Below are 20701 nucleotides of genomic sequence, written 5' to 3'. Positions count from 1 at the left end.
CGTACATTAAACCTGGTCTAGCAGAGCTGAGAAGAGTCTTCACATGAGGTGTGCTGTTAGTTGAGGAGTTAGTGTGAGGTATTATGGGGGCTGTCGGTTCACAAAGTCATTTAAACCAGTAGTCACACATATTAGGCTGGCTGAGAGTCAATCTAGGCTGGGATCGCACCACAGTTTCATCATAATACACTCCACTAGAGCCTAAAACACACTGAGTAGCACACAAGCACTCTAGACTCTGCCTTAACCCACACATTAAGATAAAACATCTCTTTTATTATATATCATTATATAGTATTAGACATTCAATAAATTTCTTTGTGTCGCTTTTTGAGTCTTTATATACTTTCTTGTCATTTGGAATGTACGGTGTCCTTTAGCTGTATAGTTTGTTTGAATGCAGTGCTGCATGTCTCAAACGGGGCAGACAAGGTGGGCCAGTCTATAAGTGTCTATACTCGATCTATGGGTGTGTATGTCAGCACTTCAGGCCAGCTTTAGCGTGCTGACTGGGAAGGAGGGCATGGTCACCATGGTGAGGGACGGGTTGAGGACGGTCTGGCCCACCAGTTGAGGGTGATGGGTAACCATGTGAGCGCCCACTGGCATCTGCTTGCCCACCATGGTTGCTTGCGCGCTGGTCGCTGAAGTGCCATTCATCTGGCCATGAGAGAGTGTTTGTGCGATGTGGCTCATGACGGCCGGCTGTGTGACTGTGACAGGCTGAGAGTATATTGCCGGAAGATGGGCCACAGTGATGTGGCTGATAGATTGAGGTCCGGGGGCCAGCTGCACCGAGCTTGAGGAGGAAGGGGCGATGTGGGCCACATGCTTGGAGCCCGGCTGGATCACCCGGTTGACAGTTTGGATGACTGAAGCGTGCGACGCCGAACCCGCATGGGCGATGACGGAAGGCTGCAGGCTGGTCGCGGTCACTATATGGGTCTGGGCTGGAGGTAGTGTCTGCAGGGTCACCACCTGGGCGGCAGGAGCGGATGCCGGGCTGTTAGGAGCTTGTGCTGGGGTTGAGGTCAAAGCAGGTGCTGTGATCGGGGCCGCGGCGGTGGCCACAGGGGATAGTTGAGCTGAGGGAGTTGGGGGTAAAGCCTTACACAGTTTGTGTGGGATGGGGATGTGCTGTGTTATGAGGGATGACACAGGACGGGACTTCTTTAAGTCTGGCTGAAGCGCAGCAGGCACTTTGGGTAAGGCGCTGGGCATGGCGGATAAGATCTCATCTTCGATATCTTCAATGTTGTCTTCACCTTCTGTAGATACAAATCCAAAACAAAAACTATTAATGTGGATTGTGAAGTTAAAAAGTCGACTTTTTGTTAATTTTCATTAGCTTCGAAGCCATTTAGTGTACTTTTTACACATTTTAATGATATATACAGTACTGTTTAAAGGTAAGATTTTCATGTTAATGTAAATGTACTTTTCCTTAAAATGTAGCAGAACATTAATACTGTTGAATAATATTTTTTTTTCCCTTTATTTATTTATTATTTTTAAATGATAATATGCTGATTTGCTGCTCAAAAAACATTTCTTCTTTGTGTTGCTTAATATTTCTGTGGAAACCGTGATGTATTCAAAATGCTATGCCATTTATTTCAGCCACAAGGTTTTTTTGATGTGTATAAAAGTTCAAAAGAGCTGCATTAATTTGAATGCATTAATTTTTGTAACATCATAAACCCCTTTAATGTTACTTTTGATCAATTTTATACATTGCTGCTGAAAAGTATTCATTTCTTTATTTAAAAAAAAAATCTGACTGATCCTAAACTTCTGAATGGTACAGTATGCAATTAAAAACATCTTTCGTGGGCTGAAAAATATTGATGACTTGTCTTGTTTTTTGTTGTACTGATTTTTTTTCCTAGTCAACCCCCCCTGAGTTGAATGAATGAGTGTTTGTACTAAACTTAAACTAAAGTGAATCACAGGACAAATTAAAATATTTTATCAAGTGATATCGGTTTTTAAGCTCTGTCGGAAAAGCATGTTGTCAATTAGCATGGCAACCTGCAGACGAGGCCTTCTGCAAGACTAACCTGAGGCAGTGGAGGTAGAGGCCTGGTCATCATCTGGCTGGACAGTCTGTCGAATAATGCGGTCGATCTCCATCACGTCCAATTGCTGACTCAGCTCATTCTTGAGCTCGGCAAGTCTCTGCTGCAAGGCGATCTTCTCCCGCGCCAAACGCTCCATCTCATGCTCGTAGTCCTTCTCCTTCCTCTTCAGAGTCTATAAGGGGAAATGTAGAAATAGATAACATTTTCCACATGCACTAAGGCAGGGTGCATTTAATGTCTACAGTCTGCAAAAAGGCACGGTTGCAACAATGAAATGTCTGGCTGTGCAGCAAAAAGCAGGAACAGGAATACGAGACCAGCATTCACATGCACTTAGAGGTCGTTGGCTATTTCCTTAATACTCCATCCATCATTAAAGAAGTCCAGCTAAAGCAAAACAAGAAACAAGAATCCAGTAAGAGCCGTAAACAGCTGGATGAGAGAGAACTTAAAATAGAGGAAGATGTGTTCTAATGTAGATAAATATATTTGCTAGTAGTAGTTCATAAAAAATAACGTGTAGAATAATAAACCCAGTGATATGTTATAGATATGGGTAAAAAGAGACATACTATCATGCTGTTCTGGCATAGACGCAAGTTTCTTCTTCCTTAAAGCCTCGGCCCAGCACACACCTCCCCCACTGTCTGTTTTTACCCTGCCACTCTCTCTTACTCACACAAACACGTGGATGACAGCCCCTCCCACTTCTGGGAAGGCATTCACTTGCTGTGCACGAGTGCACACGCTGAGTAACATCAGTGGGAGGAGCCCATCACACAGGAGCCTGGCCAATCACATGTGGACATCTGGGTAGTGTAAGCGTGCCTAACAAAACTACATGTCTACATACCCAGAAAAACACACAGAAACTGATCCAACTTCACAAACATGAGGTAAACTGAAGATCGGAGAAACACGAAACTCAAGACACACTGCACACAGGGCTGTGCAGAAGTGACCCAGTTTCCTGCACTGTCAGCTTACGCATGAGAAACAAACAGGCAACGAGGAAACAGCAGCAGCTAAGAGCTTTAAGAGGATGGAGAGAGAGATTGAAGAGTCTGTGCACAAAGAAGGGGAACTTAAGTAGAATTAAGTTTGAGAAAGGAATAATTGACAACGAGCCGATTAACTATTAGAGAATAATTCACAACCGAGGTGTTGATGCAACCACAACTCGAATATTATAATACAATAATATGGTAATACAATTAATACAATTAGTAACAAAACAACAATTTGTTACTCGAATATTTTAATACAATAATATGGTAATACAATTAATACAATTAGTAACAAAACAACAATTTTACACAGTTATAATAATAATAATCGTTATTATAACAAAAATACATTAAAAAAGTACATATTAGTAATAATAATAATAAAATCCATGGCAATCAATAGTATGTCTGATGGGAACAGAACTAACTTTGAAGTTAAAAGTGTATAAATATATACATATATATTTTTTTAGCAAATATAACGTTATAATATTCAATATACAAATTCAATATACAAATACATGCACAATGTAATTTTTTTATACATTTATGTAACTTAATATTATAATAATAACTAAACAATCATACCCAATTTATGAATAATAATAATAATAATGCATTTAAAAATATATATTTTATATATTATTTTTGTACAAATATAATTTTTACATACATATTTTAATAATTATATTGACAATAATAACATATTACAAATATGATTCTTTTAAAGCCTGAACTCTGAAAGCTTGGGTTTAAAATAAATCTCTGTGAGCATTTGAGTGATTATGCAAATGAACCACTTAGTTATGTCACTGAAAGAGACAGTCTGAATTGATTCATAGAAATTAATTTAATGTAACATCCTCTTTAAATCAAAGATGTTACAAGAGTAGAAATTATTATGAAGCTAGTCTAATGATATGCTCTTTAGAAAACAAAGGCCAAATAAAGAGCACATTCAAATTACTTTTGATATGTATCAACAAAATAAGTGAATATAAAATATAATATATTTAAAGAAACTCACTACTGACATTAACCCTCAACAATGAGCAATGACAATGGTCACAGATGGACATATCACACAGCTCATTCTTTTCCCACACCACGTGCACTAGACAAGAATGGTCCTGAAGAGATAACAATAGCATGGAGAAAAGATCCAGGCCAGTCATTTGATATGTGTACAGGTGTGTAAGATAAAGGAGGACTTGCAGCTCGGCTCAGCTCTTGTGAATAATGACAGGTCACTGGGCCAATTGATACACGCCTCATCCTTTCCAAAGCTCAGAGTGCCCTTCTGCATCTCAGAGGTGTCAGTGTCTTTGTCTGAACAAATTAGGTGGTGGAGTACTCTACTGTTGTCAAGGCAACAGCTGAAAACTGTCACAGTTGCCATGGAAACAGATACAGTGAGCAGGCAGCAGAGTGTGACAGTGTGAGCATGTGTTGTCTGCAGTGGGTAGCAGACCCAATGCCTGCTTCTACTTCACTGGCTGTTTAGCCCCGCCCACCGATTTACACATGTAGTGGATGAATAAGGAGAGAGGTAAACACAGGTCTACGCAGAAACCAAATGATAAAGATGGCTCCGAACACAACAAGACACTGTACAGTGCCAAGTTGTTGAAAAACAGTCTTTGACAGAATTTGGTCCTTTGTTCACTTCATTTTAACACAGATGTGTTTACAAACAAGGCACAGTTCGACGCAGGATTTTCAGAAAGACTGAAACTAAAAGACGATGCTGTGCTGACTATAATGGATCCGGCGGTAATGTCACACCACATAAGTGTGAGTAACTGTTTTATTATGTGGTCATTATTGTATTGTCTGTTATTAAATAAAAAATTAAATGTATGCATTTAGCAGACGCTTTTATCCAAAGTGACTTACAGTGCATTCAGGCTATCAATTTTTACCTATCATGTGTTCCCGGGGAATCGAACCCCCAACCTTGCGCTTGATAGTGCAGTGTTCTACCAATTGAGCTACAGGAACACATTACAGATCATTTAAGCGTTTTTAACCTAAATCACAGCAGCATCCATCTGTGAAGTATGTAGACTTTCAAACATTTACAACTGTAAGCCGATCATAACAGTGGGCGTCTACTTCTGAATCTACAATCCTCAACGCCTATTCAAACCGAGCATTCCAATGAGGAGGTCAAGACAGGACAGAAAATAGTCTGTTACTTCTAAATTATGTTTTCTGATGTCATAATTTTGATAACATTATAACTAGACACCAGAGAACAGTTCATAATAATTTAAAAAAGGCAGTTCAAGACCCCTTTAATACACACTATCGTGGAGTTTGGAAGTCTCTTATGCTCACAGGCTGCATATATCTGCACACATTTCTACCATCACACAAATCTAAACCTGATTCTCAGTGCAAGCGTTTCTTAACATTACATCTGCACCCATAAAACAGCCATCCCTGGTCTTTTTTTACGAGCGCGCCCTCCTTCCTCTGGGGGCCCTGCGCATTTCTTGCTTCATTTTGACAGCTCTCTGGTGTGTATGCTGCATCAGGAGCAGCTCCAGCCCACAGCTGTACATGCCTGCCTCTATTAGTCACACACACACACACACACACACACACAAACAGGCTGGCCTGCTCCACAAACACGGCAACCCACTGAACTCCTAATCCGCGGACTGGGGCCCCTTCACTCCCTCCCTCCTGCTTCCACCCAGAACAACTAAACAGTGTGTCATTTTGTAGTTTTTGGTAATATTTCAAGTGAGATTTTAAACCAATTAATTTTGCTGTGTTTTTGTAAAGCTTTAGCTTTTAGTTTATTTAGCTTTTAGTAATTTTAGTGGTCCAACTTTAACTAAAACAAAATGAGAAATGGAAACTAGCTGAAAAAGCATAAGTTTACTTAAACTTAAAGTTAATTTCGGTTAATGTTTATATGGTTTCAGTTTTAGTTGACAATAATAACCCTGCTCCTGACTGAATATGAGATGTTATCATATTCTGCACAGTAATAACATCATCTGGATGGTGTTTCAGGAGGAGATGATTGTGAATCATTTTCATATTCATATTCTGGATGATATGGAGGTAGAATCAGGTCAGAAAAGAACATCTGTGGGAACAGCAGCTCTCAAACTAAGAGTTGACTCGAGGGATGAGCTGACAGCAGCTTTGATTTTCGTTGGTTTGGAGCATGACCCCGCCCTCCACCATTGGTTTGCTATCATCAGTTACGCACTTAAGCCCCGCCCCCATGACGGTGCAAATGTAATCCTGTGCATGTTTGTCGTCATGTTTATGTATATACAAGTGTGCATGCTTATGAGAGATTTGTATTAGGCAAAAATGAACTTGACAATGTCACACGCAGTGTTAAATAGGGGAAAGGGTGTTGTCCTGTGTTTACAGACTCAGTTCTGAACAAATAAGGGAGAGAAAGAGAGCCAAGTTGCAGCCACACTCTTCCTCATAAACAAGCCTGCAGTAAAGGAAGTCCCGTGACTCCAGATTGAGGTATTTGGTAACTTGGATTGTTCCAAGACCTGTTGGTCATAGACATACATTTTTTTTAACTCCTGAACCGTTTTCAACTTTCATAATAATAATAAATAAGTACAAAAATAAATTCATAAATATTTTACAGTATTACTGTATTTTTGACCAAATAATTGCAGCCTTGTTGAACATAAGAGACTTTCTTTCAAAAACGTTAAAACATTTCACCAACCACAAACTTTTAAAATGGAAGTGTATAAAAAAGTATTAGCCAGGAGGAGGACCGGGGAGTTTACATTTAAGCCAAAAGTTTACAAAAAGGTCAGAATTAGCATTTTATAATTGCACTGAACCAGACGGCCAGTTGCATTGTAAGAGAGCATCCTTGTCATTTTGCTAATAACTCCCTTTGTGTTTCAAAGTGGAAAAAGCTATAATAGTTCTGAGTAACAAGAGTATGGATAGATGATAACAGAATTTTTAATTTAAAGCTCAATTGGACAGACCAAACTTAGACATGTAGAAATGAGGCTGACATTTACCAAATAATACTTGTTGAATCAGCTACATTGAAATTGCAGTGGTTTATACAAGACGAATGGGACTTTTAGCACACACAGGAATCATGTGATCCAATCGCACAAGGAAAAGCCACTCGTTTCTGTAGAGCATGATATAGATGACCAACTTGTGCTGACAGACACTGCTACACAAAGACAGGAAATGAATCAGTAGGACTTCACATGATTCATTCTGGTATTACTCATCAATCACAATCCTACAGAGACACCAGAACTGATTGCAACATAAATCCAGTGGATGTAATTCAGTGCACTGATATTTACTCTATGCAACTACATCAAAAGATTTCACATTGTGCCAAAGAGAAAACTGACCTTGCAGATTTCACAATCCACTACAAACCATCAACAACAAAACAAAAATCTCAATACTATTATCTGGATTAAACAACACAACAGTCACTGGAACACAATGCACTGCAGCTTGCTAAGAAAAACATGTCCTGCAAGCTTATGCACCTAATGCGGGGTTTCTGGGATGTGGCTAAACTAAGATCGAGCTCAACGAATGTGCCTTGCTGCAGCAGGAACAACAGCTGGAGGGGGCTGTGACCAGGGGTGACGTCACACGGCTGTGTCTAGCCATGTGCTCGCTGCTCATGTGGCCTTGGCAGGGAACATGATGAACGCGAGAGTGGGGGATGGAGGAAAGAAAGCACAGAGGGCGGGAGAAACGGAGGAGGAGCTCTGAGCTACTAGAGAGAACTGGGAAACTCCTGAGACTCACAGGATAACATTTAAAGCAACAGTCATCATAATTCATTCACAACATGTAAAGTCTGGTTTTATGGGACATGAAATGAGGCTCGTATAGCATGAAATCCAAATCTGCAGTTTAATACAGCATTTACAGTTTGTGCATTTCAAATCAACATTTGCAAGCCATATGAAGCGTGGGTCAAAACCACAAGGACTACGTGTGACTACTTCCTCAAGATTTTCCACGACAAGCAAATTTCTCTCAATATTCAGAGAAATGAAACAGCTTTTATTATCACAGTATGTTAATGTGGTTTTTAAAATTAGTATTAGTGTGTAAAAGTGTAAATTTTAGTATTACTACAATACTATTTTAATATTTCCTAAATTATTTGAATTAGCTTTTATTTCTTTTTTTAGACTTTCCATTATTTGTTTACATTTAGTTTTAGCAATTTTGTTAACCTTATTTTTATTTCAGCTTTAGCTTGAATAATTTTAGTACTTAAACTTCAAATTATTTTGGTTAGTTTCTTAAAAAAAATTAAATGTACGTTTTTCCTCTAATATTCATATTTTATTTTATTTCGATTACCATTTTAATAGCCTTAGTGGTAACACTTTATAATAAGGTTCCTTTTGTAAACATAAGTTAAAATGAATTAATTCATTTTAGGATTTAACAATTAACCATTGTATTGTTAGTAAGTAACATTAAAAACAGTGAATAAATACTGAAACAAATTTTTATTGCTTATTGCTCGTTAATCTATTATATTTATTGTAAAGTCTTTTCTGTTTTATACAAAAATAACAACACTCACTGTCTTAATACAGATAAGCACTGTCTTTAATCTTTCCTGTGATTAATCAGTCACTAATCAGTCACTTTGGATGTCAAAAAGCAGATTTGCCACGACGTCACAGGAATCTGTGAATCAGGTGCCAATGAAGATGAGTAATCTCATCAAACAATCCTCTTATTCAGTTCCGGGAGGAGCTGACTGGTCAGTGAGGGGAAAGTGGGAGGGGCTTCAGACCGGAGTGCATGCGGAGGCGGACACGTTTGAGGTGAGGTGCGTGTGCCTGCCTCCACCTGTGGCCCGGTGGATGACCTGAACCACACGCTGTGCCACTGCCACCTCCAGAGACCATCACAAAACAAGTACACACACACACACAACACAACACAACACTTGACCTGCGGGCACACACTCATCTCTCAGCAGGAAAAGAACAAAACAGAAAGGGAGACGGAGAGATATTGACTGGGAAACAACTCAAATCACTGACCGTCTAGCTTTTCTATGAACATTCAATAAAATGTAGATAAGCTTCCCACAAACCTGTCCTTCAAGAAAAACATTCAAAGACAGTAATTAAATTACTGAGTGTCATTAATAATAATACATCCAGAGTGACTAAGTAGAACTAGCCACGCTACTAACTTAACTTTTTTTCTTCTAGTTAAGGCACTATTGCAAAATAGTGTCGCTTTTCATTGACAAGGTACTTTATCCCACAACAAGTGATGTAACAAAATGTTACATTTCTGTTTTTGTCACGCCGTATCTGAATATACTTGAAACACACTCCTACATGTTCTCTCAAATGTAGGAAGTCTGCTTCATTTTAATAAACGCAGATGCCAGTAAATGGACTATAAATGTAAACAAACTGGTTTAGAGAAAGACTTTTTCCACCAGAAAGCACTGTTTCCACACTGCCCTAGTTTCCTGCACGTCTTGTGCCTCGGCTAAACCAAATCCTTTGATTTGATTGGATTGGATTTCTACGTCTCCTCAAGGGTCTGGCTGTAGGCGTGCATACGTGTGTGCATGTGTGAACGAGGCGCTGGTTTAATCAGAGCATGCCTTACGATCTCAGTTTACTGATGGTTAAGAGAAGGTGTACTGCCCACACTGCAGGAGAGAAACCATCCATCCTCCCTCTGCAGATAAACTCGATGAGTGATCTTTAATCTCACGCTTTTAGCAACACTGGAAATATCTCATTTTCAGCTGATCAATCTTCAGATTAAAGAACTGTAACTAACAAAGAGAAGACTTCCTCAGCGTGTGGCGTTCCCTCCTGCTCTTGCATTTTCAAAGTCTGATGACACGGGCCGAGATACAAATGTACAGCAGACAGTGAACATGTAAATGAAGATCTATCAGCGCAGGTAGTGTTGATCTTACCTGAATGAATCTCAAAGCACTTCTTAGAACGCTCAGATTGGAGGTCTTCTTTTCGTCAACATGAAGGATGGTTTTCTTCAGGGTCTCAAAACACTCCTTTAAGTGAGCACGTCTGAGAAAAGGAGATAATTTATGAAAAAATTATAATAATGGTTTATGTGGTATCAGCACTTATTTAGAATTAGATTTATATAAACATTTATATTTTGTGACAGACTTATGAGACATAATAATTAAGTATTATACAGTATATTCGTTATTGATTGTTACATTATATATATATATATATATATATATAAAATATGCATACATTAATATTATTAAGATATTCATCTACTAGAAACCAGGTATTTGAATTTGTAATAATATTTCAAAGTATTACTGTTAATACTGTATTTTTGATCAAATAAAGAGCATAAGAGACTTCTTTCAAAGAAATGTTAAAATCCTGCCAATCGTGCACTTTGGAAGAATGTATGTACGTGGAAAAACATTATGTGAAAGGCACTTTAATGGTAAACCAGGAGCAAACAAGGATGACCTTACCTATTTTTTTCAAGTTTATTGTGCACTTCTCTTGTTCCCGCCCTGTAAACACAGGTCACATGGGCTTTAATAGTTAGCTCTCAAACATAATACAAACTCAGCTGTAAAACCAACTATAAAATTCTTCACATGATTCAGTCTTAAACAATGGTTAACATGGTGATAAATAACAGCTTCACATCCTGACTCACCCTCCGGGTCTCTTCTTGCCGTCCAAATCGGGAGGGCTTCCTCTGACCGAAGGGCTGGGTTGGGCTGAAGGAGGTCCAGGCTGAGTGAGCAGTGCATGCTGGGAAGCTGTGACAATGGAGCTTGGGTAGGTCAGGAGCTGCTGGATAGGTTTGGTGCCATTGGATAGAGACAGTGATGTGGGCTCTGCCTTCAACTGAGACGAGATGAGGGGGCACTGGTGCAGTGCTTGCTGGTCTGGCAGTGAATGGGTGTCTTTTCTGGGTGGGGTAAGGCGGGGTGCTGGCGACAGGCTGAGAGCTGTGGTGGGAGGAGTGGAGGACACCACCGGAATGGGGATGACTGTGATGGGCACTGTGGGGGGAGGGGGAGGAGCCTGAGCTGGGACAGGTATACTGCGGTGCTCAGGTCCAGACTCCTCCACCCAGGTCACATGGTTCATTTGAATGGGCTGAGTATGAGAGTTCACTTCTGCTCTCCGCTTCTCCGCCTCCTGCTCACGACGCCGCCTTTCCTGAAGTTCATTCTCTTCTGTTGAAAGAAATATAGCGAAATTTTCATTACTTGTCCATATTCAGAACCTACTGGTAATTCAATGGTTCATATTTATATTTACATAAATTCAGGCACCACAACTGCACAGTTAGAAAGACGGATATTCATTCTGAGATTTGCTAAAGATCACATTTAACAATGTTATCAAATTAAAAGTGTTCTGAAAGATTAACTTTGCGCAAGTATTAGATGACAACAACGGAAATTAATGTAAAAAAAAAAAAAAGTGTGAAATGAGAAAAATTCATCTTCAATTAGTGTTATTTTAGTATTTTTAATATACCTTTATAATATCCATTCATCTATGAATTAGGTTTCGTTACTATTTTTATGTTTTCGTTTTAATGTAAGTTTTAGTAATTTTGTTACACACTTTCAGAATTTGAATGTTTTTTTTTATATTTCTATTTATCATTTTGTATTTCAATTTTACCATTTGTATTAATAAGCTATATTATTTGTTACAACTTACATTTATTTCAATTAGTTGCGTAGCCAACAGGTTTAACATTTACATTTTAACTATTTTATTTAAATGATCAAAAATCATTTTTGACCGTGTTAAACAGTTTAAGTAAAATTCAGTATTAAGGGATACCAATAAATAAAAACATACATGTCAGCCAACATGGTAATAAAATATGACGGTCAGTTTTTTTTTTTTATTATAAGTACTTAGTCTATACATTTTTAGTTAACATCCAAAGCAAGCATAAAAGATGAAATAAAAATAAAAAATGGATGTACTCTCTGTGTGCAGTCTCTCTCAGTGTTATCCAGTAAACAGTGTTCAAGGAAATATAAAGAACTGAACTATATGTTGGACACTGCAGGTAACCTTTGACCTTCAGCATATGATGTGATGACATCTCATCTAACTGGGGCAAATGATGAAGACGGGGAAGCCACAAATCAATATGGGCCTATAAACCAGCCTGAGATTATATCTAGCTTAGAGTGAACTCTAATAAAGGAGCTTTTTTGTGTGCATACAGACAAATGAGCGTTACTGGTTAACAGAGGAGGATAGAGATCACACTGTTAGAGCACATGGTGTACAGGCTTCAGGCCAAAGTTTCTCTGGTCTACATGGAAACATGATGCTGGTTCCCCTCCTAGCACACTCCCTTCTTCAAGCAGGCCTGCTCCAAAACACCACAGGACAGCCTCCTGAACCTTTGCCAAAACTTCAGCATCAATAAAACAAGCTGTTGCACCCAACATGACACGGTTAAAGGAATAGCATGGACACTGGAGAGAAACACAAACTACTTTTTCAATCAGAGAGGATAACTACATAATGCACTAAAGGACTTTCACTGCTGTTCAACAATCAAGCAATTAAGGAAGTTACATCTATTTTAGGTGAAAGAATTGGTTCGCAGACTGAATTCAGTTTTTAGGTAAATGTTTATCCTCAGTTTAATGTGCAAACCAAGGCAACTAAAAGTAACCCACTCATAAGTTGATTTTCCCCGAAAAATGTCAATTGTGTGTGGCATATTCAATACTACTGTGTTTGTGTGGGTTTGTGTTTGTACCAGAGCAACCTGTTTGTCTGAATGTTCGAAAATTAAAAATAAATAACCAATTTAATAGAAAATTAATATATACACTACAATTCAAAAGATTGGGGTCAAGAAGATTTTTTTAAATGTGTTTTAAAATAAGTGTCTTATGCTCACAAAAACTGTAAAAACAGTAATTTTTGTGAATATTAATACAATTTTTATATATTTAAAAAAAAATGTCTGTGATGCAAAGCTGAATTATCAGCATCATTTCTATAGTCTTCAGTGTCACATGACCCTTCAGAAATCACTCTATGATGTTGATTTGCTACTCAAAAAGCACTTATTATTTCCATTGTTGAATATTTTTGTGGAAGCCATAGTCATAGTGACAGACATTTCACTTTAAATCGCATAAATAAATAAATCGCATAAACACTGAATTCGCCCAATAAACTCTTAGGCTTTGCTCATCTAAAGTGCAGCTAAACACTGTTGTGGAGAATTTTTCTGATCGTTGGTTTTATGGTTAATCAAAATCAAGTCACTCCAAATCCTTTCATTATGTGCTTTACATAACTGCTTTCATTATTCCAACTACTTTACCACACATCTAATGATATGTATAACAACCTGAATTGGTCAAAAGCCTTAAAAACATATCACCAACATAACACGGATGAAAACTGCTTCATATCTTCCAATTAACAGCAATCAAAAAATGTATCATTGCACAACATAATGCTATCGGTCAAAAAAAAAAAATCCTCTTAATGCCGAGGGTAGTAAAGAGGTCACAGGAATTCAAGGTGTCCTAGATAAACTGAAAAAGACACATGGGTGTGTGTGTGTGTCTGGAACGCCATGAATCTCATTAGGGTGAAAAGCCGGACAGCATCAAATCATGTGCACTCGGAGCATAATGAGACTTTTAAGACGGGCATTCTTATCTTGTGTGTCAGCAAAGGGGGTGGTGAAAGTGCTCCAACCTAATCTCAGCCAATCACAGCGCAGCAATCCACCCCCATCAGTCATCACTATGCTATTTGAACAGCACACGCTTCCTCCTGCTGAAAAGAGAAGGGGGAAGGAGGGTTCCTATGGAACCAAACAACCAATTACCAGAATACACAAGGAAGCACAATACACGTGAAACAGCAAGCCTTTCAAATGAAGTGTGACTGTCCCTTTAAATACACTCGCTTTCCTGACACTAGAGTGGTGTTAACAGCTGATTAAAGTCATTACTGATATCTGTAAGAGGAGAAAACATCTCCCACATGCATAAACGCATATCAAGGTTTTACTCTTCTTCGAACACTTCTGATTGTGTCAAACAAGAGAAGAGAAGCCCTCAGATTCTTCTTCACATAATTTCCCTGGACAACACCCGACTGTCTAAAAGTATTTTGGTGTACTTATTATTAACGGCTATAGAGGGCAAAGGTGTCACTGCACACAGGAAATGACGGTCCACCAGTGTAAAATGCAATTTACAGCCCAGCATGACAAACTGGCTGAATGCTTTTACAGAGTCAAATGCAGAGTAGAATTACAGTCAGCCGTGGTAAAATATACAGAAGTGAAACTGACTGAGAGGATTTCTCTAACAAGCTTAGACTGGAGTAAAAGGAGAATTCAATGAGACATAGAAATAATTTGCAAATATATATATGTTTTTTTTCAAATAGTTAATTATATTTATCCTCATAAATAGATGATTAATTGATATATCAATATCTCCACTGATTGCATGGTCAACAAGCTTGTCATGTAAATTATTCCTAAAATGTAATTCTTCCAGTATTTTTGATGGAGCAGCACGATGAACCACAACTGCATGAGTGTGTTATATAACTGCAGTACATTTTGGAAAAGCAAGCAGGGGGTTACTGTCCTACTTTCCCTCTGGTTGTAAAGCCCCGCCCTCCAGGCGCGCACATGGAGGGAAGGGGAGGGGTCATTCCACGCGGATCTCACATGAGGGCGTGGCTACGACAGACACGTCACCGAGTCGCTTCAGAAAGCGCCAGTGGACGCATCCAGCGAGAGCGGGAGAGAAAACAACAGTGTGAAATAAGCAAACCGTGCACTATTGCGCTGAAAACACTCTGTGAAATTCAATAAAACATTACATCCATTCAGTTCTGCAAAAAGGGTCTAAAAAGAGCCACGTAATGTGATACTAGGGTCATTTTTTGTAAAGCACAACTGAACTGGCACTCGCGCACGTACTTGTAAGCCACCGCCCTTGAAAGCAAGCAGATATGTTTTCCTACATCGCCACTGCAATGAAGTATTTAATCACGCACTGTCCCAACAGTCAATGCTGATAAACATACAATATCTGCATTTTAATACATGGCTGTCACTATCCGGAAAACTACAAAGTAAACGTAACCATACTATACTGCAGTTTCGCAGAGTCTTATTATCGGCGTATTATAACATGACAATATTTCATGTCACGTAGTCCACTGATTCCTGCAATCATGTGACATCCCGTGCAAATGTGTCTCATATTAACCAGATACTGCATTAGAGAACAACACTGATCTCTATCTTTCATAAAGGCTCCTGTCCCCATATGTTCCCTTTCTTAAATCTTACCACGTGCTTTCTGTTGTTGCAGGGCTTGCAATTCCAAAAACTTCGCCGCCTCTAAAAGGGTCTCGATGCTCATCTCCGTTTCTTGTTATGGTCCAAAAACGATTGGGGAAATTAATATAAATGTTAAATAGATAGATTCAAATGCTTCTGCTCTGGATCCAATCTTCTCGTCTATAAAAAAAAATAATAAAAGGGAAAGTAAGACGTGACTGGATCCCCCTTGAATTCAATCTTCCACGCACGTAGAGGAGTCACAACAAGATGGCGAGGGTTATTCAGTCAATATTTCTGGCCATTTGGCCCCGCCCCCACACGCTGGTCTTTCAAAACACGGAGATTGCGGCGCTTTCATACGCGCGTATATTCGACGAACTACGACTGAACATAAACTCACATTATGTCAGTAATACGTTTCTTCTATGTTGGTTAAAATTCCAAAGCAGAACGCTTAAAATATAAACATCAGATCCGTGTTTTCCGCAATACATCTACACATACCACACCTCTCGCTGATTGATAAAACATGAGATCAGAGCAGCCAATAGGAAAGCAGCCACACAAGGAATGGAATCTGCTCACGTGGATGTCATTCTGCGCGTTTTGCACGCCAACTAAACGAAACTGCAACCTGCATGTCGACCTATGTGGTTCAGTCACTATTCAAACAGATGGTGAGCAGCGATAAACAGTCCGCAGTAACAGAACTGTGACCATGATTTGGCTGTGATCAAAACGCAGTTTTTTTTTCAAAAGGTGTTCAGCAATTTTCCACATGACTATATATACTTATTGCACATGTATTCAAACCAATGTATCCGATTTCATTCAAAAGGAAAAACATCACAAGAACAGCAGTACATTTCTGATTATGTCTCTCTGGTAGAAGAAACAGCCTTCCACATGGGAACCAGAATCCTGTTGCTTTGTGGTAACTGCTATGCACGTTAAGTCATTTTTCATTTCCTTTTAATCATTTGAGAAGGTCAAAGCAAACTGTAACCAAACACATTCATAAACCTGCACTATCCTCCCTTTCAGAGACTCTCAAATGCACGGAAAAAGCCTCAGAATCTGCCCCTGGAGCTTGTTTACCCTGGAGAGCTTCACGTGACTCCCAGCGCACTTATGAAAGCCTGGTCCTCTCAGGACGTTTATACTAACTCAGACTTCCTGTGAAGTGTAAAACAACCAAAAAAGGCATTCCAGAGACAGAAAGTGCAAAGGAACACAACCTATTGAGTTATTTGGCTTTTCATATATTTTGTCTAATGAATAAATGGGGACAATCTTTGTTCAGTATTTGTAAAAGCAGGAAACTATTGCATCTTAAGGAAAATTGGGGTTGGGTTAGTTAAATTCAAAATCAAATGTTAACGTGGATTTTCTAACTGCATATTACAGATTTCAGTGTGAACAATTAATTCACGCATGTTTAATTTTTAGTAAAAATTTTGACCTCATTATGTCAAAACCACATCTTCCGGTGAATCAAATTCAAACATTTTTCAATAATTCATCAACAGATCTGTCACTACTTCCATTTTATTGTGCCCTTAAGAATATTGTCATAATATTATTATAATATATAATTGACCAGCTTTAAAATAAACTATATATATATATATATATATATATATATATACATACATACAGTACAGTCAAAAAGTTTGGAAACACCTTCTCATTTAAAGAGTTTTCTTTATTTTCATGACTATGAAAATTGTAGATTCACACTGAAGGCATCAAAACTATGAATTAACACATGTGGAATTATATATGGAATTATATACATAACAAAAAAGTGTGAAACAACTGAAAATATGTCATATTCTAGGTTCTTCAAAGTAGCCACCTTTTGCTTTGATTACTGCTTTGCACACTCTTGGCATTCTCTTGATGAGCTTCAAGAGGTAGTCACCTGAAATGGTCTTCCAACAGTCTTGAAGGAGTTCCCCGAGAGATGCTTAGCACTTGTTGGCCCTTTTGCCTTCTGTCTGCGGTCCAGCTCACCCCTAAACCATCTCGATTGGGTTCAGGTCCGGTGACTGTGGAGGCCAGGTCATCTGGCGCAGCACCCCATCACTCTCCTTCTTGGTCAAATAGCCCTTGATGCCTTCAGTGTGACTCTACAATTTTCATAGTCATGAAAATAAAGAAAACTCTTTGAATGAGAAGGTGTCACCAAACTTTTGGTCTGTACTGTACATATAACATGCTAAATAAAATTAATTACTGTGCATTTAACCAAAGTGACGGAAACACTAACAACATTTTTTTAAATATTTTATTACAAACTTTTATCACAACATCAATCAGTGGTTAATAAAACATCTGTGAATCTGGAGTTTGGGTTAATTTGTAGCTTCACAGCACTGGACAGTGGTAAGTGTTGAATCTGTGTTGAGGTGGGGAGGAAAGCTTAACGCTTGTGTGGTGTTAGGTAGGTTTGGCTACCTGTCGAAAGAGAGAGTTCTTCAAACAAGTGCAGAGCTGGTTCATCAGATCTTTATTCTGCCCTTCCACCCAATGCATCTCCACCACCACATCGTTCTCTTCTTCCTTCACGTTCACCAGGCACTTGAAGAGAAAGCACTGTACTGTCTCTGGGTTCTGAGGATCAGCAACGGCCGCATCCTTTGGTTCGGTGGGTGAGTCCACTGGGATGTTGGCACCTTTCTCTGGGTCTTGCTGCTCATCACTCTCGCTGCTGCCCTCTGCTGTGGGTTCCTCTGCTGCAGGTGTTGGAGCGTCTGTGTCGGGGACAGATGGAGCAGAGGCATCTGTGCTACAGGTGGAGGTCGGCTGTACTCTTGGGAGCTCTCGGAGATGTTGTCCCTGTTCTCGTCTCTTCTGCCGCGCATGGATCCAGGTGTTCTCCACTGCTGTCAGGAAGAGGCTGAGCTCCGCCTCTCCACAAGGAACGTGCTTATGAAGTACCTGAAGATGAGAAGTTTAATGTTGACCATTTGTATCAGCCACTGTCCCTATATTAAGCCTACAGCAAGGTGCTTTGGAACAGATTGTCTGCTAAATAACATTAAAATAACAACAATAATACTAATAATAATAACAATTGTTATTTATATTATTAATTATAATACTTATTATTATTTTATTATTATTAATAATAATCATTATTTGATTATTATTAATAATATAATAATTATTGCATAACATGAAATAATAATAGTAACAATTACTGTTATTATCATTAATGATAGTTATATTATCATTATTATTATTAATGTAAATAATAACAATAATAATAATAATCTATTCTAATAATAATTTATTTTTATTATTATTATTTATCTACTTATTATTATTATTGTCATATCTTTTTTTTTTTTTTTACATCACTTATCCCTGATATAATAAATGGAAATCAACACTGATGTCTGAAAATATCCATCTTATCTATTTTCCTCTTTCTGTTTACCTTCAGGTCTGTGAGGATCTTCTCCAGCCAGACAGGCACACTCTCTGTGGGGCTGCTGTTGGTGCAGAAGATGCTAGGTGTCTGAGCCTGGAGATCTGCCACGGTGGGCTTCAGTACAGTGAAGGTGAGGGGCTTATGGGCTTTCTCCAGCTTACGCCTCTTACAGGGAGGAGACTGAGAGAAATTTAGAAGGAAATCAGTTTTTGTTAGTTAACTTTAGAATGTTTGCATGTCAGTTTACACATTAGAGGTCTGCACCATCAAAAATTAGGATTCAAAAAAGTGTAATTAAAGAATAGCAGCGACCTCACATACCAATGTCACTGAGGGACGTCTGTTAAAGAACGAGGTTAACTTAATTCAGCAATAGTAAAGGTGGCCAATAGATGGCAGCAAAACACAGAGTAAATACATAAAGCTAAATATAAAAAAGATCACTCAAAATCTTAACAATTATTGGTTTATAAATAATACTAAAATAAAACTGTTATATATAGTTCTTTGCTGAACTTATAATTACTCATAATTAATGTTTAAAAATATTACATAACAAAAATGAAGTGCAGATTGTTTTTTAAAAAATTAAGCAAATTGGCTTACACGTTAAAGATAGCTAGGTTCCAGTCTCTATAAATATTTATGCTTCATTTGCCATTTTAATATGTTACCATTACCATAGCATTTTTGTTGCTAACGAAAACATTCATGAATGGATGCAGTGAATAAGTGTCAACAACAAAACTGCCCATAGAAACTAATGAGTCCGAGGACCTGAAGATTAATTTATGATGTAATATAATCAATAAATCATGTCCCACTGAGACACAGCAGTCATATTGGACTCTTTCAGCTCTCCTCATAGCGGATTCATGAGCATTGCTTCAGTCACATGTCTCTCTGCTCCTCTAACAGAGCATCTGTTGTTAGAGCAGATAAATGGACAACATGACTCATCACAAGCCATCAGTACTGAAAAACACACCACACCCATCATCTACTTCTGCTCTCATCCATCAGACACACGTCTCATATCTATCCCTCCTGTGGGACATCATGGGCGTCTTTCAGACGGACCAACAGTGTCATGGTCTTCGGTGACCGCTAATCATAACATGAGACATGGCACACAGTTAATCTGGCATCCAACACCGGATCTGACACTATCCAACAACACCCCATTGCTTCTGTCCTGTCGGTATTGGCAACACATTTAGCATACACTAAACCACACATATTTCTCATTTAAGATTAACTACATTAAGCTAATTGGATTTCTTGCCAGATTTTAAGATTTAACATTAAGGCGGTTCCCCATGCAGTCCAGCATCCTTTTACAACACAAGGGGCGCTATTCCCTGACTATAACTTGTCAAATTCTACCAAGCATGACAAAACCACATACCAGTAAGCAAAATCTATGAACAAAAGCGGACCAAAAATTTAAATGAATATTAAAGAACACTCTGGCCACAGTAATACACTCTAATGACTAAATATCGCAATGAATCTAAATATGATCAGACTAGCAGCATCTAATGTTTTGTCTCAGATGTACTAAGCGTGATATTTTACACATTGTCAAAAAGTGCAAAAACATGGCTCAGAGCATCCCTACCCATCTGTGACGAGCACCTTATGGATGAAAACAGATGGACACGTGCATCGATCCACATGCTCCCTCTTAATTAATTTCTATCAGTCTTAATCAGAGCGATGCACTTCTTTTATCCTCTCTTCACAGTGAATTATAACCCTCTCCACTCAGTCCATTATTTATCCACCACACATTTGCTCTTAAG

At 38.5% G+C, this 20701-nt stretch overlaps 1 protein-coding gene and 1 pseudogene across 2 annotated transcripts; both read right to left on the bottom strand.

Moving 5' to 3' along the window:
* Positions 1–255: 255 nt before the first annotated feature.
* LOC132122708 (max-binding protein MNT-like) lies at positions 256–18010 on the bottom strand. 2 transcript variants are annotated; one of them, XM_059533051.1, is made up of 6 exons: positions 17918–18010; positions 10790–11318; positions 10599–10640; positions 10053–10164; positions 2061–2253; positions 256–1268 (listed from the first exon to the last, which is right to left on the bottom strand). In XM_059533051.1, exons 2-6 carry the CDS (start codon positions 11227–11229, stop codon positions 487–489), a joined length of 1569 nt encoding a protein of 522 aa, XP_059389034.1. In that variant the 5' UTR covers positions 11230–11318; positions 17918–18010; the 3' UTR covers positions 256–486. The 2 variants fall into 2 exon arrangements, with proteins under 2 accessions (XP_059389034.1, XP_059389033.1); XM_059533050.1 differs by lacking the exon at positions 17918–18010 and adding an exon at positions 15464–15733.
* LOC132122709 (RNA N6-adenosine-methyltransferase mettl16-like) overlaps positions 17333–20701 on the bottom strand; it is a 27288-nt pseudogene continuing 23919 nt past the window's right edge.

The sequence above is a fragment of the Carassius carassius genome, chromosome 41 (genome assembly GCF_963082965.1).
Source record: "Carassius carassius chromosome 41, fCarCar2.1, whole genome shotgun sequence".
Taxonomy (NCBI): domain Eukaryota; kingdom Metazoa; phylum Chordata; class Actinopteri; order Cypriniformes; family Cyprinidae; genus Carassius; species Carassius carassius.
The sequence above is the reverse complement of the archived record's forward strand: the minus strand, read 5'-3'. Positions and strand labels throughout refer to the sequence as shown.

Excerpts from the sequence above, each read along its gene's own strand:
- LOC132122708 (XM_059533050.1), bottom strand. The coding sequence starts at position 15,536 with ATGAGCATCGAGACCCTTTTAGAGGCGGCGAAGTTTTTGGAATTGCAA. Across the intron at positions 10,641-10,789 it reads GGCAAGAAGAGACCCGGAGG|GGCGGGAACAAGAGAAGTGC; the intron begins GTGAGTCAGGAT and ends CTGTGTTTACAG. Across the intron at positions 2,254-10,052 it reads GTGCTTTGAGATTCATTCAG|ACTCTGAAGAGGAAGGAGAA; the intron begins GTAAGATCAACA and ends TTCCCCTTATAG.